At 40.0% G+C, this 26,771-nt stretch overlaps 3 protein-coding genes across 4 annotated transcripts in view; all 3 read left to right on the forward strand.

Annotated features, from left to right (window-relative positions):
- The first annotated feature begins 370 nt into the window (after positions 1–370).
- LOC113158392 (pyrokinin-1 receptor-like) lies at positions 371–3,919 on the forward strand. The gene is made up of 7 exons (XM_026354290.1): positions 371–414; positions 1,314–1,484; positions 1,624–1,720; positions 2,154–2,359; positions 2,596–2,817; positions 2,904–3,081; positions 3,519–3,919. Exons 2-7 carry the CDS (start codon positions 1,332–1,334, stop codon positions 3,917–3,919), a joined length of 1,257 nt encoding a protein of 418 aa, XP_026210075.1. The 5' UTR covers positions 371–414; positions 1,314–1,331.
- A 1,531-nt stretch (positions 3,920–5,450) lies between these two features.
- Positions 5,451–10,116, forward strand: LOC113158809 (rho GTPase-activating protein 19-like). Its single transcript, XM_026355059.1, has 11 exons — positions 5,451–5,509; positions 5,824–6,077; positions 6,494–6,574; positions 7,123–7,332; positions 7,441–7,667; positions 7,787–7,873; positions 8,506–8,571; positions 8,898–9,107; positions 9,196–9,291; positions 9,472–9,564; positions 10,047–10,116. The coding sequence occupies exons 1-11, from the start codon at positions 5,463–5,465 to the stop codon at positions 10,050–10,052; spliced, it is 1,377 nt and encodes a 458-aa protein (XP_026210844.1). The 5' UTR covers positions 5,451–5,462; the 3' UTR covers positions 10,053–10,116.
- Positions 10,117–14,585: 4,469 nt separating this feature from the next.
- slit1a (slit homolog 1a (Drosophila)) overlaps positions 14,586–26,771 on the forward strand; it is a 77,599-nt gene continuing 65,413 nt past the window's right edge. For both annotated transcript variants that reach the window (XM_026355057.1, XM_026355058.1), the window contains exons 1-3: positions 14,586–15,192; positions 24,321–24,392; positions 26,699–26,770. In XM_026355057.1, the coding sequence (XP_026210842.1) occupies positions 14,984–15,192; positions 24,321–24,392; positions 26,699–26,770 (353 nt within the window). In that variant the 5' untranslated portion in view covers positions 14,586–14,983. The remainder of the gene's footprint in view (positions 15,193–24,320; positions 24,393–26,698; position 26,771) is intronic.

The following is a 26,771-nucleotide window of genomic DNA, read 5'->3' on the forward strand; positions in this document are numbered from 1 at the left end:
GGCTGTTTGTGTGATTTTATGTCTTTCTATGGCAGCAGTGTGTCTTGTGCACTTCCCACTGGGCACATTCACTTATTTCATAAAATACCCAAAAACAGTGGTGATTGTGCAACAGCTGACTGTGTTTGCATCTGTAGTTCAATTATTCATTTACATTTTTTTTTACACATCTTGTCATACTATCTTGTGTATTAAGCAGCTGCTTTGACTTCTTTACATTTTTATATGTATCTTTATGTGAGCTGTTGTTTGTGCATAAAGAAGGAAGTGGAGGAAGTGAGGGAGAGGCAGAGACTCACAGAGGAGGAGGGACAGTGGGATTCAGTGAGAGTCAGAGAAGTAAGGAGGGAGACAACCAAACAGATAGAGACAGAGAGCTGTTTGGATTTATCCTATATTTTTTGCATCTAGGAGGTAAGTCTACACTTAATTGATACTGATACAATACACCTTCAAACGGGTAAATTCTAAGTGTACCATAACTGTAACACTAGAATAATTTTCAATTTACTGACTAGGCTGGCAGTGTAATAGGTTGTATACTATTCAAGTCAGATTTGAATAAGGCATCATTAAAGCTCTCAGATTTATATGTTCAATATTACTGCACTGGGCTCTCCATGCCATTCCTTAAGCTTATCTATCCTTTGACTGCTGCTGTTTTGACATTTTGTTATTTGTCATATTGATTGCTGGATCAATGGTTAAGCTGCCCTTTTTAGTACAGTAGGTAGATGGGTGGGTAGGTTGAAAACACTTCATTAATAAAGATTGATATACACTGCACAATGATAATAGTAATGTCCAACAACATACTGTACATTAGTGCAAGTCTGCTGTTTAATATAAAACAAGTAAAACAATAACAAGGAGGCCTACACTAATAAATACTTAGCGATGAATTCTTAAACATGTCCCTCATATGGCAGCTGTAAGTTTTTCCCACCCAGAGACTCCACAGCATCGAGAGGTTAGTCCCTTAAACATCTCTGTGTAGTAGGAGATTATATAGCAGGCAACATTCCTCCTCTTTTCTTTTCTTGTCTGACATTCTGATGAATCATACACACTTAAAATGCCTACTGCATCACTCATATAGAACTGACAAATTTAGTAAGTAATGGAATAGCATCTGGAAAATGGACAATATATAATGATTTATATAATGATTTCTAATTTCCATCATCAGCATGAATTATTTTAATCTTAGGAACATAGTATAGGAAGTTAGACATTAAAGACATTCCTTTTATTATGCACAACCCAAACTGGTTAATTAATTTAAAAGTTATCTCTCAATAATGTATTTCTAGTTGTCAACCAGCTGCCCTATGACGAACCTCTCAGTACAGATGTCGCTCCTCTTCAGGTGTAATGTCAGCCCAAGTGAGACACCCCAGCTCAACATTGGTGTCACCAAAAGTGAGCCACTGACAATTGCAGTCCCCATGACCATCTTCTACAGCATCATCTTCTTGTTTGGAGTATGAACATTCAAAATCCTAAATATCTTTGCCATGCTTGATTATAAAATTCAAGTTAAGCACTTAACCACTAAGCATGCTAACAGAAAATATTTTTTACTGCTTGACCACACAATACATAACCCACGATGCTCTACAGGTCTTATTCAGTGGTGTGAGCATACTAACCCTGCTCATGGATCCTCATATGAGAGTTAGTGCCATTCGTTTCTATCTGCTCAGCCTCGTCATATCAGGTACGTGCTGTACTCACTTCAAAGATCATAAACAAAATACCAAATTGAAATTTATCATCAAAAAAGTAATTGAATTGTTTGCATTACGTAGTGATATAATTGTAAAAAACAAATTTTATTAAACTGAGAAATGTAACTCCTGACAAGTTCTCCCATATTTACTGTACGTCTAACTAGCAAAATGTGTCAAATTGCTCTTTAATTTAAAATTGAATCATACTTCTCTTCTTATGAAATTGTTTAAATGTAAATGATTATTTTTGTTATACATAATGCAATTAGTTTCCATTTGAACAAATTAATTATTTGAAAATTGACATTGCAAATCTTCAGAGATCCTTTTTAAAGCTCACAGCTGCAATGCATTGCATAAACTTAAAAGAACCATGCTCATTGTGCAATTACTAAAACTTCTTCTCTGTATAACTTTTAGATATTCTGCAACTGTTGACCATCCCAATAACTTTATATCGGTATTACTGGGAAAGCTACCCATGGCGTTTGGGTCAAGCAGTATGCAAAGCCTACTTTATGGTCCGCCAAGTGTACTGTGCCACCACAAGCTGGGTTATCATGACCTTCACCATTGAGCGCTATGCAGCCATTTGCCACACCATGTGGTCAGTCTCCAGTCTGAAGGTTGAGTACAGACTGCCCATATAAGTAGACTCTATGTCATATATTATATGATACATTTAATGGGCAAATTGCATCATTTGGTTTTATCCCCAAAAATAATATTAACATGGAATAGTACAAGATAAACTGCACAAGGTACTGTGAACATCCAGTTAAAGTAAAGCATGCACTGAAATATATGGTGGACAGAAAGGGATGGGTATCAGGGTGAAACTTGTCTTCTTTCTTTCAAACAGAAGTTTCGACTGCCATGCCTGCTCTCTGTATGGATCATTTCTCTGGTCTCAGCAGTACCCTTTGCTCTGGTCTATGACCAGGCACTTGCCTGCATCCTAGATTACACAGCCACCACACGAGAAGATGCCTTCCATGTTTCCACCATGTGTGAGATGACGGAGCCTGATCCTGCACACATCTACAAAGGAGCTTTACTCCTGAGGGCAGGGATTTTCTTTCTGGTAAGATTACTCCTATTCAACATAATGCATTTTCTTATTTGTATCAAACTCAGTGAAACAAACGCTATATGCCTCTCTAACTACAGGTTCCACTGGCTTCCATCTTTACTCTCTATCTGCTCATCCTGCTCTACCTCAAAAGGAATGGGCGTCAAAGGAGAAACATGGGTCTCACACGGTCAGATCCAGAAGCAAGACGAGATGTCCAGTGCCATCAGAATGGACAGCTACTTTTAAATGAAAAGAGAGCTCTAAAACTCATGGGTGAGTTGCACCATTGTGAATCTCCTTTCATTTGGATGAAGTGCTTTATATATGAAGATCAAAATGTTTGGTCAAACCAGACACAAAGTAGGTGATGCTGGAAGCTTGGGGACTGCTGCTTGTGTGAACATTTGCAAACTATCTCATTATAATTGCCAAATGCAAAGAATAACATATGCACATTAAAAGAGGCTGGATACTGATGTGTCCCGATGGTAGAATTGTAGCTATGGTCAACTCAGACTAGTTAATCCAATCAGCAGTCAGGTATGAACATCTAGGTAGCCCTTATAGGCAGCAAATAACTCCACTGTAAGGATCATACACTTTGATGCAATGCATGCCAAAAATGCTACTGGGTGCAAATGAACTGCATTAACATGCTATGCCATTTACTCTACATATTGTTGAGTCTTGTGTTTGTTTTTGTTTTCCAGGTGCAGTGGTAGTTGCCTTTTTTGTTTGCAACTTTCCAGATATTGCCTCGTCGCTGATGCAAGTCTATGTGGTTGTGTGGTCTGACACTGTTCTTTCTGTCTACACAATCTTGAAATCCTACTTGTCCCTGCCACTGTGGTACATCAATGGTGCTTTGGACCCCTTGTTGTTTTGCATCTCCTCCCACACATTTCGTAGGGCATGCTGGAGAACACTGGGTAGGCTCAGGCCTCAGTGCTACTGGAAATATGGGAGCATGTCTTGGCTGCATCAGAGAAGTTCTAGTGAAGAAGCAAGCACAATATCCAGAAAGAAAATTGATGGTAAATGCTACAGGGAAACAGAGGACAATAAAAGAGGCATGGAGATAGCCATGAAAGGCCCTTTTAGCATGAGTTGAAATAACAAGTAATGTAAATTTTTGAGCATGCGTAAATATATGATCTTAGCTTATTTAAAAAACAAACAAACAAAAAAAAAGTATTATTCACCTTGAAACTGTTCTTTTTATTCTGTTCAGTAAAAGTATCTCGGTATTACATATTTTTATATTAGCTGCACTATAACTGCACCGTTGATATATATTGTCTCAGATGTCTTAATGTCAGTGGCTAGAAATACATATTTTATGCTTTACACTGTGCATCATTGTGATGAACATAAGGAAAATCAACTTAATACAGTAATTCCGTTTGTCTGTTTCAGCACTATGTTGTTAAATATATATGTTATATCATTGTGAACCTTGTTTGATTTTGAAAGAGATTAAAATTCAAGTTTGTGAAGTAGAAAAGTCTTCTGTGTTGTCAAGACAACCAACCACATAATGTCTCTGGGGTATAAAAATGGGTACAAAGAGAACCTCTTGCTATGTTGCAAACAAGCCAGCTTCCATGTTATTTCTCCTGGTCATGTTATAGTGAATTTAAATCCTTTACATCATTACCATAATTCTGCATCATTTTAGCTTGCATCATCGTTATTATTATCATTATTATTGTTATTTACTTACATTATTTTGAGATGTGTTTTCAGTCCTACTAAATACACAGTGGACTTTTGTGTAATTTGTGGATAAATTAAGCATTAAAAACAATCTCCAATCAATAGAACCAACCCATTTCTGCAGTAGATTAACTGCCAGACTCCTGTGCTTGGTAATTTCAGCAAGCTGTATCAATATTGAACACCTGTGTTTAATAGCACATTTAAAAGCATGGTCTGACCTCACTAAAACAACACTATAATAACACCTCTGAGTCACAACAAGCATGCATGCACATCAGTTATCACTAAGCAGTTTAGGGTATTTATAACCCATTTTTAACCATTTTTAACCTTTAATATGCTGACATTTTATCTTCCATGACAGCAGAAGGGGAGGAAGCACACGACACAAGAATAATTCTTTTAATTTTATGAATTGTAGGGCTACATTGCTGACAGACTGACTGGGCTAGACTGTATACAACTACACTGTGTTGTAATGTAAACAAACAGGGTCAATTGGGTCACGTACCCTGGACGCCTCTGACTGATTCACGCATAATGATTATTTCTGTCCAAAACCTACACTTGTTCTAATTGCCCCCATGCTACTGAACAGAATAATAGTGTCAGTGTCTTGCACTACCTGTGCCTCACTCTTTGCACAACTTATGCATGTACATAATGTCCAGTCTGAGTGAGCAGTAAGTCTTCTAATAATAAATATTTTAGATTTATATTTTTGTCTGCTGTATCAAATCAAAGCAACGCCCCAAATCAATATATAAGTAATATATAATCCATAAAAATATATAATACAGTTGACATCTTGTTAAAACTGCCGTGTGCTCTACGCGTGTGCTGCATATCGCCCCGCCCACACTGACACCTATTTCAGCCAATCACAACGCTTTGGGCGGGACCAAAGATGAAACAGCGGAAGATTTAAAACGAAGATGGCGGCCGAGACGGAGTCCCAAAACAATCACAAACTGGAGCGACGGTACCAACATTTGCTTTTGTCGTTATATTAACAAATTACACAGAAATGATGTAAATTGCAGGTTTCTGCAAGGACGAGTACCGATTAAATATCTTTGTTTTTAATTAGTCAGTACCGTAACTTGTTATTGGGAGTAGCGTTAGCCAGCGTAACATAAGTTAACGTTAACATTAGCTAACTAGCTGATTTGTTAGCTAACTTATGTCTGCCAGTGTGTTAATGGCTAACTAACTACATTTACCAACTCTAAACTATACTATTCCCCTGAACTCCAGGATGAATTCCAACTCACCCTCTCTTTTTTTTCCTAGCAGGGCAACAAAATGCAGTGTGTTTATCAGCCAGGAAAAGCTAAACGCAAGCCAGCCTGTGATCTTTAACCCGGACTTCTTTGTGGAGAGGCTGAGACATGAGCATCCACAGGCCTTCACGGATTTGGTGCTTAGCAATATCACTCGACTCATTGACCTTCCAGGGGATGAATTTGCCCAACTCACCGGAGAGTCTGAGCCTAGAGTGCCCTCCTCCACTGGCTTTCTACGCTCCTTCAACTTCCTGAAACGGAAAGGTTAGGCGTTTAGTGTTTTAGACGAATATGTCATAGTATTTTATTGGTATTATTACTGAACCACACATTACACATTTACACACTAACAACTTTGTCATAGGATGTCGAAATTATTACTCATTTAATCCATAAATAACTTTATCGTAACGTTATCATCACATTGGACTTTTTAGTGGCTCAACACTTTAGATTAATTCATAGATTATATAAATAGTAAATATTAGGATTACACTGTCCATTTACAGAAAGTGTCAATTTTCTCAGCTTGACACAATAATTGATAAAGTGATGTATAGTTTCACTCTAAACATCAAATTTTATCTATAAATGTTAGGATTGGTGTAATAGAAAAAACCTAGTTAAATACTTACAAACAATTACAGTCAGTCTTATTGTGCTATTTTAATGGCTTTCAGATAAAGGAGTTGTCTTTGGTGCACCATTAACTGAAGAAGGAATAGCACAGATCTATCAGCTCATTGAATACCTGAGTAAAAGTGAGTATCACCTCATTTAGCTGCATAACATCTGCCACATGGAAGTGATAGTGTGGGCATTTCCATCCAATACTACATAATGCATGCCTGGACTTGAGATAGAAGCAAGTAGTAAAAAATCACTAATCATTAATAGTATTTGGGACAAATACTATTAATGATTTTAATCTCTTGGAATATCTGGTCAGATTATCAGATATATCTTGATCAGCATATATCTTTATGTTATGGAAGAACTGGATTTATTAAGCATAATGGCTATATCCTGACTTGTACTACTTGTTCTTTAGTTCTTAGTTGGAGCATGAGGTCATGGTCTATTTCTAGAAAGCTTTGATGTCATTCACAGAAAGTGGACACTGCGAGCAAATCTTTGAGTCAATAATTCATCTGAAAGCACTTTACTCTTCTCCCTTCCATTTCATTCACTCTGTCTTTCTTCACTTCTGTCTCTTTGTTCACTCTGTGTCTACCCTCCTACACACCTTCTCTTTTTTCCCCTTCTCACTGGCTGTTTCTGTTTGTTTTGTTTTTTTCTCACCTCTCAGACCTTCATGTGGAGGGGTTGTTCCGTGTGCCAGGCCACAGCCTACGGCAGGCAGCCCTGAGGGAAATGCTAAACACTGGGGCAGAGATAGACCTAGAGACAGGCGACTTCCACCCCAATGATGCAGCTACATTGCTGAAAACCTACCTGGGAGAGCTGCCAGAGCCTCTGCTCACACACAGGCACTACCATGCTCACTTGAAGATTGGAGGTGTTGTCACTTACATGACAAAATCTAATTCAGATCAATGTAAAGTTAATAAAACTATGGGGACATTGTTGCTCTTTGGTTAATGTTTCTCTTGTCTGCTGTTTCCAGAGCTAACTTGCTTCGATGATAAAGGGAATAAGACAAGTCTACCTGACAAGGAACGACAAATAGAGGCATATCAGCTACTTTTCATGCTGCTCCCTGCTGCCAATCGCAGCCTGTTGAAACTGCTGCTGGATTTGCTGTACCATACTGCCCGCAATCAACATATTAACAAGATGTCAGCAATTAATCTAGCCACAATGTTTGCTCCACACATCATCTGGCCCAAAAATGTGAGGTTCTGTTTTTTTACCCCCCCATATGTTACATGTCCACTAAGTATGCAGTGAAGTAAACCATGACAGTAGCAGTTACTCTAAATTTGCCCAACATGTTTTTTTTTATGCTGCAGGTGATGGCAAGTGATCTACAGGGAAACATTGAGAAACTGAATAGTGGCGTTGCATTCATCATTAGGCACTCACAAAAATTATTCAAGGTAAGCAGCTTAAAGCCTGTTTCTGTGGAAATAACCTCTGTAATTATAGTTTATCTTACTGCACATCTTTAAACCACTAAATGCAGGATGTTTATCTGTTGTTTTATCTGTCTGATGGAGGCAGCAATGTGAAGAGGGTTTTTTGTTTGTTTCTTTTTTCTGAGGGTGTTTTTTTTTTTATTATGTGCTAAGCTTTAATGTCCAAACCTAACCGCAGCTTTTTATTTAAATGTTGTGTGATAAAAAACATAAAGTACATGACAGGTGTGTACTATGTTCACTCTGTTATTTTATAATCTTTCTCTTTTCTTTCATGGGATTTTTTATGACAAGTAGTGTAATTGTTGCCAAGGTTACAAGAAATACAAAGGAAAGAACAGACAATTTAAAGATATCATTAAGACCTACGTATGTTCCTAATTGCTCTGCAATCAGATACCTTTTAAATTATTATGATAGGCTTTATTTTAAAATAATCTGTCCTACAGTGTGCCCTTACAAGTGGAATACTGGCAGCTTTAATACATCATACATTGTGTTATGAATGAGTTAATCAATTTCTAATGCACTAGATTATTTCTATGAAATCATTTCATTGGACAGTTTAATATACATTTTTGCTTTTATTGAAGGCACCTGTGTATATCAAGGAATATGCACGCTTATACTTCACAGGATCAAAAAATGTTCAGTCAAAGGTGAGTGTTTGGTCCTTTTTTCTTTTTCTAACTTCTTCATCTTAATTAGGAGGAAACACCTACATTTATCTATAAAGCTGTTGTCAAAGCTTGTTTAATCTTCCGTTTTAGGTAGGTCATGTCTAAATAAAGAACTATTAGACACTTAGTTAAGAGAATGATTTACAAAGTACATTTACATCAACATTTGGTATACTGTGTCAGTGTTCAGATTTTAGATATAAAAGTTTTGTTTGTTCTTGTTTGTGCATTTGTATAAGTTTTGTTGTGGCTTTCTTAATTTATAAAGAAATTCAGTGAAACAACGTTTTGTGCAATCCTTGTAGGATGACCTGACACTTTGTTCTGGTACCAAAAATGCGACTGAAGATGAGCCTGTGCCTGTGGAAACAACTGCCTTCCCTTCTCCCTCCATGAGAACCGGTACCATCAGGTCATCTGAGACTCAGACTTATACTGAAACAGCTCTACGGGAGCTATACCAACAAGTGAACAATATGCCTGAGTCTGCAAAAAAGAAGAAGCTCATCAGACAGGTACAGTAGGCCAGCATATCAATTATGAAGAGAAGAGCATGCAAAAAAGGAAGCTCAACCCCTAAAGATGTTATGTCTTTGTATGTAGTTTGAAAAGCAGCCTTTACTGACGCCTTCAGCTGACTCAAGGACACCATTCAGCAGGAAACACTGGCGCTCACGCTCTTTGGGTGGAATTATCAAGGTTTGTTCTACGGTGTACAATATCCTCTACTTCTGCACCTTACATGTATTTGTTTATGTTAACACACTAAACTCAGTATTTTCTAGTGAACGGTGTTTGCAAGTACTTGTAAGCAATGAAAGAAAGAAAAAGCCTGGAAAATTATTTTTTTTCAGTAATGGTGTTTTGTTTCTAAAACAGAGGAAGGTGTTGGGAAGCCAGGTATTGACAGAGAAAGAAAACAGCAGACTGCAGAGTCCTCTATCCAGCAGAGACAACACAAGCTGTGGAGGAGTGAGTATTACATTGTTACACCAGAGAGCGAACACATTTAAAAAAATACATAGAAAACAGAATTGCTATCAAATCTGCACTGCTGGATAGTAAACTACAACGGATATATCTAAATTGTCAGGATGATTCACTGGCTGCTTCATATATACATCAATGAGAAATAAATGTTTGACAGTGGTGAAATTGCCTATAATTTTCCACTGTGTGTATATATGTAGAAATAAGGGGTGATATCATTTTATTAAAACCAAAACTAATTTGTGGCACAGCAGGATTCACTCCTAAAACTGTCATCGAGTAGTGAAGTAGTTTTCCTCATGAAAGTGCTGAGGGAGTTTTTTGGCACTTCAGACCTCTGTCTGTGGTTCACCGCTGGCCAGTCTGGCCTCACTTTGACTCAGCAGTGTTTAAATTGCTAATGATCCCTGAAAGAATTAAAAAATGACATTATCCTTCTTTCTGCCTCTCTCTTCCTCCTGCAGGACTAATCATCTTTTAAAAGACAACTAAGGAAACAGTGTAAGTGCTTTGCCAGGGATAGTAAAGTGTGTTCAGTGTCAACAAAAACTAAACAGACACCATGTTTAAATAAGTGCTCAGCAGTTTTTTTCTCATATTAAGTCTTAAAATTAGTAACATAGCAAGAAATAATCAGAATTTAGGGGCATAAAAGGAGTAAATGGACAACGAGAAAGCAATTTAACAGTTTCTTTACTTGGCGCATGATGTCCATCTTTATTTTCCTATGTCTTTTTATCCATGATGTAGGTAACATGCATGTACACAATTTGTAGTTTATTTGACTTTATTGTTGCTTTTATTTAATTTGCAAACCTAAATGTACTATATTTATGTTTTATTGGTCAGCTAGACATTACAAGCCCTGGGATCCAGTGCATCAAATGTATTGTTAAAATTGGGTTTTCTATTTAAATCTTAGATTTGCTGTTGTAGTAGTTAGACTTCTATTAGAAAATGATGAATTCAGAGATGTGCCTTAAAAGTAAATATATCTTAAGTTACTGTATAATGCAGATTTTATTTAACCTTAAGACCTTTTTTTTTCTCTGTAAGATCTCAACAGCTTAAGATTATGCTGAACCATTTCAAAAAATGTATTCAAGGTCAATAAGAGACAGAAAATTTGAGATTGGGAGATACAGAATGAAAGATTTTATTTCAAGTTTTGCTCAGATTTGGTCTGACTTCACTGTGATGCTTTAAACTACTGCTATTTTTAAACTACGTGTGGTTTTGCAGCCTATTAGTTTTCTCAGGCAAGTTTTATCTTTTTATGCAACTCTTTTATATCTTTATATGCATTTTATCTATTCACCTGTTAGTGAAAGATATTTTTCATTATTTGCCTTGATTGTGGTTGTTTAACCAGTTGCTTCTGAAAGTTTGAGCCAATTTTGACAGATACTAGTGATCTTACTCTTTATGTAGCACTGCCCATTTCAGTGGTCACTCAGACAAGCTGTTACAATTGAGCTATAACATGGTAATTGCTGCATGGTCATGTTAAATTACCATGTAATCAGATTATATTGATGAACTGTGAAACTATGCAACTCATTGTAATTAAAAGACATCAAGCGCAGTCGTGTGTGCTGTCTTTTTTTTATATATGTAACAATAGCTATAGTAGGACTTGAACCTTTATATTATATTTTTGTCATACCTAAATAAAGGTATAATAAAGTTTCCTTTATTTGTCCTCTGGAATTTTAATAGCTTTCTGCATCTGTATACATTTTCAGCCACAAGGTGATGCTGTTGAGTTGCAAATAATTAGTCAACTACAGCATTGCGAAAAAATCTGATTTACCTCTGTGCTGTTAAATACCATAAATAAGTAGACACATATTCCCTAATAAAATAAAATCAAGAACTGAAATGTATTAGCCCAGTGATCATTCTTTTAAAACGCATTTGAACATATGCAATATTTCCTTTAAAAACAATAATTGCTACTGAAAAGGAAAAACCAGAATGCTACTAAAGGGAAACTGTCACTAAAATCATTGCGTTCTGAAGTAAATGATTTGTCCAACTTTAACATATTTTATAGAGCTGGGGGTGAGTGGGTGGAGCGTAAGACTGAAGCCATTTCTCCACAATAGGAGGAATGTCTAAGTATGTCATTATGGTGTCCATGTCAATACATGTTTGGTATTGTAAGTATATGTTGTAAACATCTGTGAGAATGGGTCTGTTTTTTCTCAACTTCTGTAAATACACTACAGACAGCTTCCATGTTAGGAATAGTATTGTTTTACAGCCAGATCTCCAGAGTGGTTTTATTTAGCATCCCTTCTCCAGAATGAGTGTGTAAAACGAGTCAGACATTCTGTAATCAACTTTATATTATGCACAAACCCACATACATACATGTTTAGTGGAATGTATGCACTAAAATGACTTTCAGATGAAGCTAAATCTGTCTAAAACTCCATACAGTAAAAAAAAAAAACGTGTTAACAGCAAAACTAAACTCATTTTCTGGTGAAATATTCTGGCATACTTAGATCTTATTTTTACATTTCATGGAGAGTAGAGGATTTTTTTTTTCCATGCCTTTTCAAACAGTAATACCTCAAGTAAAAAGTATGCTGTTGAAATTTCCGGATGCTAAATTTAGCTTCTTTCTACTCTCTCACTATATTTGTCAAGCACATTTCATTTCCATTTTTGTGTGGCCGGCGCGCAGAAGTTAACCAATTCTTTACCCTATTCAGCAACAAGCAGCTGCTAGCTCCATTAATGTTTGTATTTTTAGTTTTTTTTTTTACATAAGCTGTAGAAAAACAACTTCAGGAATACTGTGAATTTAAATTTGATGTTATTCCACATTAATCACAGTTAGTCCCTCAATTGAGTAAATTGTTGGTGGGGTCTTATGTTTTGCAGACTAATTGTAAATTACTGCCATGTCCTCCCACATCTTTGAGAGATGTGGGAGGACCTGTTGTGTATTGTGTGAGCATTCCTAACACGGCTCTGTGAGAGCAGAAGAACGTTACCACCACCCCCCCATTACCGCTAAACACCACTGTCTCCCCTTTAATTAGCCATTCATAGAAGGAAGATCTACATTGCACTGACACTTTTACTAGGACAAATTTAGTTTTTTTTGTTGTTGTTGTTGTTGTTTGAGGTGCGTATTTGTATGCGCACCTGCATGTGCACATAAATACGCATATGCATGCAAGTTTGCAAGAATGTAAGCAACAAAGCAGACAGATGCGCACAAGTCAATTGTTTCTGCTTGCATCCTCCATGCCTTTTGTTTTCAGTTAATGTGAATGGAAGTCTTAGGTCTATGCTGATATTTACATTGGGAGGGATCCACCCCTTAGCAAAGCCCCCTGTAGGGCCAAAATGCTTTTAGCTCGAGATGGCTGAGTAAAGGCAAACTATGAAACACTTTACTATTATTATTAAAACCACGTGTAGTAAAAAGTAACAAGAAAGAACAGATTGGGGGCTAATGCTATGAAAATCAATCTTGTGGTCTGTTTTACAGTCTGTTTAATTTCCAGGTTTCTGTGAATGTGCATGTTTATCTAATGAATGATTCTCGATTAATACTGAATCAGGCGCTGAATGCACTGAAATAATAATGTATTGTTATTTACTTAGTTGCCATTTTTCTTTGTGCACAACAAAGCAATCACCCCATCAACCAAGTTTCAGGTGTGCTGCCTTACATGAGGTGAAAGGTAGGCAGGTAAAACGTGTAGCTTATATAAATTAAATATAACAAAAAGGTGAATTGAGTGTTTATTAATCACAAATTCAAAGTTATATAAGACGTACTTGGTACTCCTCTCAGTTACTTTGCTTTATTTTAAAGTGTTGCCTTTTTTTCATTGTGTGGTCAACTGTGAACAATGCACCTTATGACTAACCTCATAAAAATAAGAGGTCTGTTTCCTGCACCCACCACAACTGATTTGCAATTCCATGAACTGCAAATCAATATGCTTTTGGAAAAAGTTTTCCGAAAGCTACAATTACACTGTCAACAGCTGCATGACTCTGAAATATATACTGTTTTAACTAAATGTCAACCTTTGCAAAATAATATTTATTAAGAATGCCATTAAAGTAAATAATGGCCCGTAGATTTTTCAGTGTTCCCTTCTCAACACAGTTCGGTTTCTGTCTCTATACCTTGAGTCTACTTCAGGGAATGCATGGCCCCGGCGTTAAGACAGGGATTGTGTGCCAGTTCCTCCCATAAAGCTAAATCTTAAAGCAGGTATGGTTGTCAGTGTAGCTGTTTGTCTTTTGATTAGTGCATATTAGGACATAATCTCTGTTCATGTGCCCATGCCGTACTTAAAATATAGTGTTGACTTACTTTTTATGGCTGCGGTTTCGCCTTCCCAACAGATCATGAATATTTGTGTGTGTGCGTGCTTTTTCTCTCCAGTTCCCGGCTGCAGCTTCTGTGTGTGTGGCCACACTTGATCTACATGTTAAGACCCACACTTACGGATTATTTATTCCTGCTTTTTGCCTCCGAGGACTGAGGTGTTGATTCCTCTCTTCCCCAGTGGATTCTCCTTCGTTACATTCACACACACACACACAGACACCATCTCCCCACAGCTTCTCCCTTCGGGCAGGGGTTATGCAGTGTCAAGCAGGTTAGGCCTCTCTCTAGGGGTTTGCCTGGAGGCAAACCTGAGAGAAAAGAAGGAGTGGAGTGAGTGGGGAAAAAAAAATGAAAAAGAAAGATTTGGAGTAGATTTGTATTGTGTTTAGAATCAAGGGAATGAAAGAGGGATCTCAAGAATGAGAGTGAGTTCAGGCAGGGTTCTAGGGGGTGATGTTGTGTGAGGAGGGAGAGGAGTGGGGGAGGAGAGGAGGGGTAGGGGTGGAGTCGGGGGCTCTGCTATTTGTAGATCCTTGTGATGGATGACTGGTGTGTGTGTGTGTGTGTGTGTGTGTGTGTGTGTGTAAGAGAGAGAGAGAGAGAGAAAGAGACTGGGTTTTTTTTCTTTCCCTATTCCCTCTCTCTTCATGCGAGCAGAGCAGAGCAGAGCAGAGCGGGACTGAATGAGAGGAGGACTGAGGCGCAGACGTGTGCAGACCAGAGCGCAGCAACTCCACAAAGACAAGAGAGAAGAAGAGTTTGCAGACAAACATCAGCAAACTGTGGTGGATATTAAACAACACCTAAAAGAACAGAAAGGATTTTCTTTCCCTCACAGCTAAGAGGAAAATAATAGCATTTCTAATAGTGATTTTTCTTTTTCTTTTTTTGTATTTCTATTCGCCACATACATAAAATTATTCTAGAGGACTTGCGAGGTGAAGCAGGACTCGTGGTTTTTGCAGAGAGAGAAAGGTGGACAGAGTGAAGCAGGGGCTTGTTGAAGAAGATCAGGCTACAGTAGTGGTGAATATGCTCATCAGAGGTGACTGTTTTGGGGCAGGCATGGGCAAGCTGGCTGGGCAGCCACTCTGGTTTTGGGTGGTGATGCTCTCTGCACTCCTCATGGGCAATGCCAGCGCTTGCCCAGCCCTATGTACCTGCAGCGGCACCACAGTAGACTGCCATGGACTGGGTCTCAAAACCATGCCAAGGAATATCCCCCGCAACACTGAAAGACTGTGAGTACCATCTGTACTCCACGTATGTGTCTGTGTGTTTAACAGAGAAACTCCCTGACTGTGTGCCTGTCTTCTTTTCTCAGTTTGCCTTCTCTTTCTTTGCTATATTGTAATGCACACGACTTCGCTTAGATTCAAAGAGAACAATAGCCTTGTCCATAAAGCTGTGTGTGTGTGTGTGTGTGTGTGTGTGTCACTCAGTCACTCACTGACATTCCAGTCAGGTATAAATAGGCATGAGGGACTGGAAAGAGCAGGAGCAGATGTGTGCCTTTCACATGTGTCCATAATCTACTTACCTGCTTATTTATTCTTGCTGAGTTTATTATTATTATTATTTTTATAAATCATGTAATCAATTGCACGGATGGGCCACTTTTTAACGAGACATACATTTAGAGTTTTACAGTAAAGTTTGACTTGTAGTTTGCGATCTGGAATCGCTGTGATTTCGGATTTGCTACATGGTTCTTCTGCTATGTTTGGGAATATGTTTCCTCCACTCATATCATGAGTCCTGTCAGCAGAGTGCTGCGTCTCTCTTTATCTCCTCCACTTGCCTGCTTTTCACTTTTCCTCTGCTCCTGGGCCAAAAACTCCCCTTCTCATGCCCCTGAACACTAACTCCACAAATTGTTAAATCATGTAGAAAATTAAGCAAATCTGCTACTTAAGTGAGTCTTGCACAAGGATCACGCCGCTGTCTTGTAAAACGCAAGGAGGATGGGAGACGTTGGGAGACGCTGGCTTGCAGCGCGGAGTTTCTCTTTTTTGACATTCCTCTGAAATATTCATCACTAAATCAGAAATGAGGAGTGCAATGGGAAATAGATTGTTCTATTTCAGCTTTTAGAATATCAGTCTTGAATAAAACATGCAGTGGGAACGGAGGAAAGCCTGTGTCAGAGGCAGCATCAGCATAGCGGGAGCTAGCTACATATTTTATGTTTTTCATATTTAATTTCTAAGAACACCTTTTTTCTGGCCCAGCAGTCTGCATGTTTCCGGGTTGCTTATGTGCACATGCTGGTTCTACATTGAAGCAGAGAGGAAACATGGGCATTTTGTGGTTTCCTTTTACATGAATGGCCATTCACACTGGAAATATACCCTGCCCCTCCGTTCAAGAGCATTTTTGTGTTAAAAGTTGCTTGTGCATTCATAGGTTATGTACTTATGTACAGCAGAGGGTTTTATCGCTGCAGCATCTCTGGATGTTTTTAAGCACATCTAACAAATTCAGGACACTGCATTTTAAACATGATATGTACAAAGGTCATGTGCAATTTATCCCTGGGTCATTGCCTTTTTGGTTCTGCGCGTGTGTGTGTGCTGGTAGATCATGTTGTAGTTGTGTGCATGAGCCATGTAGACTAGTCTGCAAAGACAAATACTATTTAATAATAGAAACTCTCCAATCTTTGTCAAAGATTACTTTTTTGTAGAATTGTCCCAGAGGATTTCTTTTTAGAAATTCATTTAAATGACAAAGAAGTCATGTGTGTAATGTTGCAAAATGTACTTGTCTCATTTCACTGGAAGGTGGAGGCGTAGTATTACTGTTGGGAGGGAAAGCAGATGCAGATCAGAGGAAACTAACAAAGTAGCAGAGGCTTCACTTTGCTTTGTTAGGGTGGTTTGCTGTAAATGTACCTGCCAAATCAGGCTATATGCTTGTGCTAATGTACACAGGGCGATGCTTTGGGACAGTGTGCATTTTAGCGAAGGAGGGGGTGGGTTTTAGGAGAAAGTGTGTTTGTGGGGCAGGGCATGTGTATGCAGGGTGTTGAGACAGACAACAGAATCCCATTTGCACTTGTCAGTGTGCATTTGGATCAGCTCTGACCCCTGGGCTCCTCAGACCGAAGCCTGTAATGAGACTGTGAGCTCCACGTGTTAAAATCACACCCTGCCTCGTACGGGCCACTGTCCGCTCCCTCCCCCTCTGCTACCTCTCCGTATCCATCCTCTTTCTCCAGCTCTCTTCTTGCCTATCTTTTCTTAATATTCTTCTTATGTACAATATATCACATTAACATGACATCATCACTTTGATATCATTTGAAACATAGTGAAATGAGAATCTGTAGGGCTGATTAAAGCCAGTTTACATAGACAGTATTGTTAAGCTTTTACGTGGACAGGTATTGACCAAACCTTTTCTCTTATCCTGCTTTATCTCCCTAACAGCCCCTCTGCTTAGATTAAATGTGTCTCATCTGTGAATGAGTTGATTTGCAGAAGGGGTGGAGCTGTGTGTGTGTGTGTGTGTGTGTGTGTGTGTGTGTGTGTGTGTGTGTGTGTGTGTGTGTGTGTGTGTGTGTATGTGTGTGTGTAGCTTAATCTAATTGCATATAGGGAATGTATTGATGGATTTTCTGTGCCAGAAAATTCCATGTACTGTGATTTGGGGGCATGTTTGAGCTCCTCCAATATAGAGAAGGTGGAGGCTGCACACCATATGTGTCTGTTTGTGTGTCTGTTTTCATGCATGCCTGTCTTCACTTGTGTTTGTTCATAAATTTGGGCATGTGTGCATGCATGCAGTGAATAAGTAATTTTAGATGATGAAAACACGTGAGGCTTAGAGGAGGTTGAAGATGAGGGGCACCCTTGCTTTGATTATCATGTTTCTGTATTTGGGGGTTGGGAGGTGGGAGGTGCGTGTGCATGTGCCAAGGAATGCCTGCAGTGTTCTTGGCACCAGCACATAGCTGGTACAACTGACAGCTCACCGGCCACCTGATCCATAATTTACCCTGACAAGACTGAACACTGCCTGCCCACTACCTGCCAACTCCGGCTATGTGACTAAAGGGGAAAGAGGAAGATGAAAAAAGACAAAGACGTGGGGTGGAGCCGGGGGTTGAGAGCAGGATGAAAAGATCCTTCAAGGTGAGGTTGGCACAGTAACTGAGGTGGTACTCACTGATGAGTGGATTGCTGCACAAGGGAGTTAAGAGACTTGTAACTCAACCACAAAGCTAATGAATGAATAAACAAGACCAAGTTATTTATTACAAAGGCCTAAATAGGTCTAGCCCCAAGGCAGACCGACTTTCATTTACGTCCTTTTTTACAGTCTAATATATCCATCCTCATAACTGGTCATCCCACGAGGACTGATAATGCCTGGAATGAGGATCATTCACAGAATGTTTATGCTCAGCTCAGTGTAGGATTGTGAAATTATAGGCCTGGGACTGAGTCAGTTCCATTTACTGCCTGCACAACACAGCTGTGGTCTTTTCTGTTGTACTGAGTAATGAGATGGACACCAAGTCTCTCTCTCTCTCTCTCTCTCTCTCTCTCTCTAGTTGCTTTTGAGTTTAGTTTGTGAATCTTCTAAGTCTGTAACTGCTTTTTTGATTGGTCTGTCTTGCTGTTTTTGGTAGACAAAAGTAATTGGTTACGCAAGACAATTTTATACAAATGAATAAATTATGAAAACGTTTTTTGCAGCCTTATGTGTCTATGCATCACTTTTTGCAGACTTATACAGTTTGTGCAGTCTGTGTTGTAGCCTGTCTGAGTGGAGTGATGGTGCTTCTGTGTAGACTGTCATCCTGATGAACACAGGTACTTTATGAAAGTGTGTGATTACACTCAAGAGCTAAGAAATGACCCCATAATATGTGTGTGCATGTACATATGAGATTGTATGTGGATGATTGCTTTGCACGCCCATCTGAGAGTGGCTGCATCTCAGCACACCATGAAAATTGAATTTGTAGAATCCACCTGGATCACCTTTCATCTCTCAGAAGTCCATCTTTGCTTGTAATCCTCCTGGCTAGTGTGTAAAAAGATAGCAATGAAGAGTGTGTGTATGTGTGTGTGTGTGTAAAATACACATCACTTGACTTTAGAGATTCATAACACACATTACACTCTAGTGAAATTGCTTTTGATGTGATGCAAGTTTAAGAGAAAATGACAGGCAGGATTTGAGATACAAAGGGCACTTGAGATTCGCATTGGTCTGCACATTGTACTCTATCAGTGCTGTGTTCAGTGCAACACTGGAGTAATTATCCGAAACTAAAAACTAAGAAAAATGGTTCACATTTTCTAAGCAAAACATTATTCAAAATTCAATAAAAAAAGTTTTTGCACTTTTGTCGTATAATAGCACATAGGCTAATCTCTGTAATCAAATGTAAAAATGCTGACATCAGTGGTGCTCAGTTTGGGGTGTGTGTGTGTGTGTGTGTGGGTGGTAGTGGGTAGGGGGAAGTACATAGAACAACTCTTTATTCTTAGGGATCAATAGACAGATTCAAACATACTTGCAGCATCCATCAAATTACCAGTCACGGGTGCACATCTGTCAAACAGAGATCTTCTCAGTCTTGTGCATAGAATAACTGAAACATAATACATGTGGCAGAGCAGATGTTTTGTCCACATGATACACTTTACAGTCAAAGTAGACATTCATACAGCTTGAATGCCTTCATGGGGGACTCAAAGCCACAACAGAACCTCAGCGTATGTCACTGAACAAACTACAGATACAAAATAAACCATGTCTCTGCTTCTCTTGCAGCTAGGTGTGTGTTCTTTCTCCAGTGTGGTGCAGTAACACATTTTGGAACAGATGTTTAATTGATTCACTACAGCCTGGGAGTCATATGTTATCTATGTTTGATCGGAAAGTGTCTGTGTGCTACTTTATTCCCTTTCTTTTGCCTGGCTCATTTTCCCCATCCTCCAGTCTTACTTGCTACATGAACAGTCTCTTTATCAAGGTGGTTGTTGTAGTGTTAAAGCCAAGTGAAAACAGCGAGTCAGTGAGACATTTGAGTTGGGTTTTTAGACTTTACCTGCAGCTGTTATAAAGTGAGAGAGTCTCTCAGAGATGCAGGAGACCTTACATGGGTCAAGGGTATGAGAAAGGGTTGAGTGTGTGTAATTCATGTGTGGGATCTGCTTGATGTTTACTTTTCTTATCAGTAATCTTGCTCCAGAGGCCTGAGTGAGCAGAATGAAAACTGTAAATAGCCCTTGCAGAGCCCGGCAGCCGGGAAAACACTCTCGGACATGGTCTTTGCACACTGAACATTCTCACACACACCCCTATGCAGATGCTAGGAAACGAATGCACGTCCTCGTTCACACACACACACACACACACACACACACACACACACACACACACACACACACACACACACACACACACACACACTGTAAAGCTAAAGTCCTTAACTGCTCGTCTGAAAGCCACATTTCAGTTTTGCCTAAGCTGAGCAGCAATCTGACCTCTTAGTGTGGACAGAAGTGTTCCAGTTGGGTTTAAAAGTGTGTTATTTTGGTCGTGGTGGTCTGCTTCCTTTCTCTCTCTTTCTCTCTGTCTTTCACTCACTCAGCCTCACTGTCTTGTTGTGTGCTTCGATGGTACTGCCTATTTCTGTAGCCTGTTGGACCAAGTAGTATATAGGTCACTTTCTCCTCCTCATAGTCTACCAGCCATCAAGGCCTCATCTCTCCACTGATGTTTTCCAGACAGCCTGTCCACTCTTCACAGCACCCTGTCTACTCGCAACACTCCACCACACTTCTCCAGTCCGTCGCTTTTAGGCAGCTAACATCACTGTCAGAGCAGCTCTGGTTGCCTTCTGTCTCTAAGTGACTTTTTTTTCCCAACTTTCTCTACACCTGTGTGCTTCACGGCTGTCACGTCCATATGCTGTAGAGTCTAGAGGAGGAGGAGTGCTTCACTCTTCTGCCGCTTGTTAACCACTTCAGTTCATTCATAAAGGAGAGTGCGTGCTGATCTGGTCATAGCATCATCAGGGTGCGATTGTGGTTAATGGGCATCCGCACTTGGCTGCACAGGACCTCAGGTTTCTGGTCATCAGATTGTTTCCACGGCGAGGAGTTGGACAGCACCCTGCCACCAATCCTCAATCAGCAGGCTCCTGTCTTCCCTGCCAAGCTAAAGCTGTTCAGGACAAATGGTCCTGTGGTGCTCCCAGCAGACATGCAGAATGACTGCACTGCAAAATATGAGCACTTTAATAAGTCATTTCAATCTTATTTCCAAGAAGAAGGAGGCAAGATGTATTTACCGCCAATTAAAATCTGGAACTTCTAGACTTTGTTGTCTAGAGTTTAGTCTGAATAAACTCGAGTAGTCGACCATATTCTGCCTTATTATCATTTGTGTCTCTAGTAGCTTTAGTTCTGCTTAAATTCATGTTGTTGGTCAAAAGCTCTAGAGTCAACAGAAGTCTAGGGATCAATATGTTCTTATGGTGAGACCCCAACAGATATGCATACATCTCAGCAGTGCATGTGTGCATTCCTTGATACAGAATATTTATATGGTCTTTGTGTTTATGAAACATAACTCATGTGGATATTTGTGTGTGAGTATGCAAACTTTTTGTGCCACTGTGTTTGCTTATGCGCCCTCAAGTCGTGGGGTTTCATTTCATGTAATGTTGCTCAATTCTAACCAGGTCTCCCTCAGCAGAGGGACCTCAGCAGCTGGCAGAAATAAACATAATGAGTTTTTCAGCATTGTAGCTCTGCTCTGAGCCCCTTTGAATTATAGAGACGTGGAGAGGTGGAGCGTAGCTGCTGCATGTCTACCCGAGGGAAGGTGCACCAGCATCAATCAACCTGCGATGAACGGTGAAGACTAGATAGTGATGTCATAAATCCACTTGCTCCCCCAGCAAGTGTTTAAGCACTGGGGATTCTTACAGAGGTTCCACAGGATGAACTGGATTTGACTGAAGCAGTTGGAGGTAGAAATCCTTTGCTCTAGGAACTGGGAGCGATACATGACAATTTTCAGCCTCTTAAGTAATATTGCAGTACTATAATGTAAAAACCTGCACAAAGCCAGTTCCACAAAACAGCTGTCCATGAAAGAATGGCCCTTTGCTGTTGTGCCAAAAGCCATTGCTTAGCTCCCTTTGATTGTAAAACAAAGAAAACAGCGGTGACTAAGACTGTAGCTAATAATCAGCAGATTTTTCTTTGAGCCACTGTCACCATATTTTACTTTGGCATATACCGTAGTTACTTAGGCACATGCAGAAGTCAATTTTGGCTTGAAGCTGATGTGAATCCCAGTTACTTTCTATCAGCTAGAGCATCCTCACAGACAGAAGTCTCCCCAGAGATTGAATACTCCCTCAGGTCAGCAGACATCGTCAGATGGGTCAAACACCAGGGGCTTTGTGTACTCTTACCATGAAATGAAGTGTCCACATTATTAGTAACAACTCCTTTTTTATGACACATGCTGGCAGACAGCAAATTTTAATTGATGTAATATTTATGAATAATTGAAAAACATTTAACATGCATGTCAATACGTGCAATTCATCAAACTTTCGAAGCCACAGCGGGAACATTATGAACACATATTCAACGACCTCACCTGGGCAATTTCTAACACTCTCAAAACTTCCAAACCAAAATGTCAATGAAAAAGGTCAGAATATGTCAAAAGCAGTGTGGATTCTTACTAAGTTAAACATCACAGGATGCTGTTGGCATTTGAGCATTGCTTAAATGTCACAGCATTGCTGAACAGGTGCATAGCCAGTATGGCTTTTAAGATGGACACTTCCAGTGGGACAATTCAACAACCTCCAGGCATTACCAGGAACTATATATTAAGTTCAGCTACATCTCAACTATCATAACAATTTGAGATGTGGTTGCATAACATATTCTATTAGTAAGCTCTGCAGAATCTATGGTATGTCTCTTATTACAGGATAAAACAAGACTTCATTGCTGGAGGATTAACGTGTGGTTTCACTTGTTTATGTGTGAGTGATTTTTCTGCATAGTCCCCCTGTCACCCCTCGCTTTAACCATATCTTTCTCCTCTTCTGTCTTTCTCTTTTTAATGTCCTCTGGGTGTCGTCTGCAGTGACCACCCTGAAGATAAGACATTGACAACCCAGAAGTTTGTGTATGTGTCTGCCTATCTGCGTAAGCACCTGTAATGAGCACCACATGTGTGTGTATCGGAGCCCAGGCTAATGAAGCCCAGTCCATTATTTATTTCCCGTGGCCCTGTCGCTTGGCCTGTGGATGCACATGTGTACACACACACACACCATCTGTCTATAATGACCGTTCTCTTTCGTACTGCATAGCGCTACAGTCCCTGGAGTGGTCATTAGATGAGAGAAAGGCAGAGAGACCAGTGCTTTCGGCGTAGATTTGGAACGAGTTTTTTGGTTGTGCTTTGGGGTGGGGGTTTTGGCGGGGGGGTCGGGGTAAGCTCATAGTGCTTAGAGAGTGCAGTAGCACAGGGAAATTGCATATTTTCATTTCTCTCACCACTTGAGTGACTTGGATTGTTTGTGTGCTCTTCCTGCTTTCTTTTCCCTATGTCTCGACAGTACAGTCTGCTACACGGGTTATATATATAAATCAATTTCTTATATCAGCAGAAGTAACTATCAAATCCACTTAACTAACTTAACTTGTAAGAACTCAACAGTAGATTCAAAACCTTTTTTTGTTTTTCTATTTATTTGCCTTCTTTTGCAGTGATGGCCAGCTCTCAGCAGGGAGGCTGCTCCCATTATATCCACAACACTTAGCTTTCTGGCCTTGTGGCCCTACCCAAATCCCCTCCACTGGCTCCTGCTAATCTCTGCCAGTAGTAGAACGACATGGCAGGCAGAGAGAGAGAGGCGTGTGGGTGTTGGGGAGGCAGACAGGACTGGAGTAAAAAGACAAACAGGCAGCTCAAATGTGGCTTCCATTTTAATAGGACTTCCTAATATCTCCCAGTGGAATTTGAACTGAACCTAAACTTTCCTCTAACGCAACTTTTGTGATACTATCCAGCAACGCATGTTACATTACCATTACATCTAAAGCAATTTGTAGTACATGACATATTTGCAATTAAAGACTTTTCTCAGCATTTATTACATCACTAGGAGCACTCAATCTGTGAACCATGTGTAATTGAAGTATGTGTTTGTGGGATTTTCTAAGCTAGAATAAAAGATTTGGCTCTGGTGTCAGTAGACAAAAAATTCTCCATGCCACTGTCTGCTCCTTTACTCATCAGGCTGAAGAGGCCCAGAGGGAGAATAAAAATTAATTATTTATATATGTTTGTGCATCTGTCTTCACAGGGAGCTGAATGGGAATAACCTCACACGCGTCACCAAGAGTGACTTTGCTGGACTTAAGTACCTCAGAGTTCTGTAAGTATTTGTTTTTACATTTACACGTGATAATGGGATGTTTGTGTGCGTATATGTGATGCATATCAGTGTCTGTGTTTTTCTATTCATGCATACAGTACCTGAGCTGTATCTAACCTTGCAGAACACAAGTTGTACAGGCTTGCTGCTCAAATTAGCATAAGCCCAGTGAAGTGGAGATGCTTCTGTTGAGAGTCCTACTCCAGAGTACATTAAGCTTCTGAGTGACTGCAGCTAGAGATGAAATGAACTTTTCTTTCGCTCTAATATATCTGTTGCAGTAGCACTTACTGTGCCTCAGACACACACACACACACACACACACACACACACACACACACACACACACACTTGCCCTCTGTTCCCACACATCAACCTCTAATGTGTACACAAACGGCAGGCCTTAATAGGCTCTCTACCCAGTTAACATATTCAAGTGAAATCGTCAATTCCCTCTGAGCTGAAATTAAACAGCACTTGTGACTTACAAGTAATAAACTAGTTGTAAGTGTCTTTGTCTGTGCACACACTTGTGAGTAGTACCATAGGTGTCAAAACATTACAAAAGGGGAAGCTGTGTAGACCTGAACATGTTTTAAATGTAACATGAGCTGCACGTAATTCCTGCTACCCAACAGACTATTTTAAAGCCACATCATTACTTGCCCATCCCCCTTTTCTCTCCTTGTTCCCACCACTGCTTGTCCCCTCTCGTCTTCTTATGCATGCCTCCTTTTCTGCACCATCTTTTACAACCCACGTGGAGGTTAAATGCCTTCATGTCGCCAGCTTGTCACTAGCAAGTAGGATGTCACCAACTCCTTTTAAGGGTACTAAAGGCAAAACATCCATTGCTGTAAAAGCATCATATTCACCCACATGACCACCATTGTGGTACATGTAAAATGCACGCACACACACACACACACACACACACACACACACACACACACACACACACACACATAGCTTGCTTTTCAAAATGTCAACCAACTCTTTACTGTACATGATGCTTGCCTAACATGGTGTAGGTGCATGACATGCATGTACGCATAACTAAAAGATCTCTTGTCTCTGTGTGTGGTGGGTGACCTCTGTAGGGCTGCAGCCAAAATACTAACAGTAGGTTGACCTCTGATCCTGGTGACCCCTGGGCAGCCCCCACGAGAAGCTGAACAGGAAAATAGGTTATCTTCACAGTCACCTATGCTGTCACTCCAAACTCCCACCCACAGCTGATTTACTTCAATCTGCCTGGCACTAGGTGCTCAGATTATCTGAATCAGCAATGCATATGTGTGCGTGTGTGAGGAAATGCTGAACAACAGTGGAATGCTCTGGGGGTAAAAAGTAGATCACATAAATCGAAGACTAGTATGTGCCCTCAGACTGACTGTGAAAAACTTTTCTCAGTTCAAAAGTACTCATCACAAAATTTTTTCTCTTCCATCTAAATTCATGAGAAAGAGATCGGAGGTGAATTGCACTTTTCTCTCTATGTTTATGGAGTGCGAACAGTGATTAGCATTTATATTCGATGGGGAGGAAGCCCAGACTGCTGAGTAGCAGCACGGTGTGGCCTCACAGGAGACATGAGAGGTTGCCTTCAACACAGAACAGTCGTAATGAAGGAAAGCTCTTGTTGCTTTTAAGGCCTCTAGACGCTTTTCTCTCCTTCCTGACCTTGTGTTATTGTAACACTTCCAAAACCATCCTCAAACCTCTTTTTTGTGTGCGTTAGCTTTGGCAATGTAGGTGAGGACTGGATGTGTTCTTGCTTGTGCGTGTGCTGTACAGTATGTTTGTGTGTAATTCATGTTTGTTTGTGTATGACTAATAGCCTTGATGTACTGCCTGCAGCTGAGATACTGTCCAATCATGCAATCCAACAGGCACAGTCTACTTGCCCTTAATTGTGCCAGTTCTTAAAACCTTCAAGCCCTGTTCAGTTTCCCCTCACACACTTTCTGACCCCCTGCCTTCCTTTCGTCTCGTCTCCACCCCACCGCTACACCCAGTGGACCACACCAGAGCCTGGACCCACACTTTCTGAGCCACCTTTGAAACTTTCCTGGCTGCGATTCCTGCTTCGTTTGCCAAGATTCTGCACTGTGCCCTCAGTCCACACTACTGCCCTCTGTGTGTGTGTGAGAGAGAGAGAAAGAGAGAAAGAAAGAGGTGTTGAATACACTGCAACCAGCTTGAATATACATACTGCAAGATGTCTTGGCATCCAAAGCCCCAAAGCTCGCTGTACTTTGTTAAAGCCCGAGTGACCAACTTATCTTTCTGTCCTCTGTCTGCAGGCAACTGATGGAGAATCAGATTACTGTGATTGAGCGTGGGGCTTTTGATGACCTGAAGGAGCTGGAGAGACTG

Source organism: Anabas testudineus, chromosome 15 (genome assembly GCF_900324465.2).
Source record: "Anabas testudineus chromosome 15, fAnaTes1.2, whole genome shotgun sequence".
Taxonomy (NCBI): domain Eukaryota; kingdom Metazoa; phylum Chordata; class Actinopteri; order Anabantiformes; family Anabantidae; genus Anabas; species Anabas testudineus.

Coding starts and splice junctions, on each gene's coding strand:
- LOC113158809 (XM_026355059.1), top strand. CDS start 5,463: ATGGCGGCCGAGACGGAGTCCCAAAACAATCACAAACTGGAGCGACG. Junction 7,874..8,505: donor ACTCACAAAAATTATTCAAG/GTAAGCAGCTTA, acceptor CTTTTATTGAAG/GCACCTGTGTATATCAAGGA. Junction 8,572..8,897: donor CAAAAAATGTTCAGTCAAAG/GTGAGTGTTTGG, acceptor CAATCCTTGTAG/GATGACCTGACACTTTGTTC.
- LOC113158392 (XM_026354290.1), top strand. CDS start 1,332: ATGACGAACCTCTCAGTACAGATGTCGCTCCTCTTCAGGTGTAATGTC. Junction 1,721..2,153: donor GCTCAGCCTCGTCATATCAG/GTACGTGCTGTA, acceptor TATAACTTTTAG/ATATTCTGCAACTGTTGACC. Junction 2,818..2,903: donor GGGCAGGGATTTTCTTTCTG/GTAAGATTACTC, acceptor CTCTAACTACAG/GTTCCACTGGCTTCCATCTT.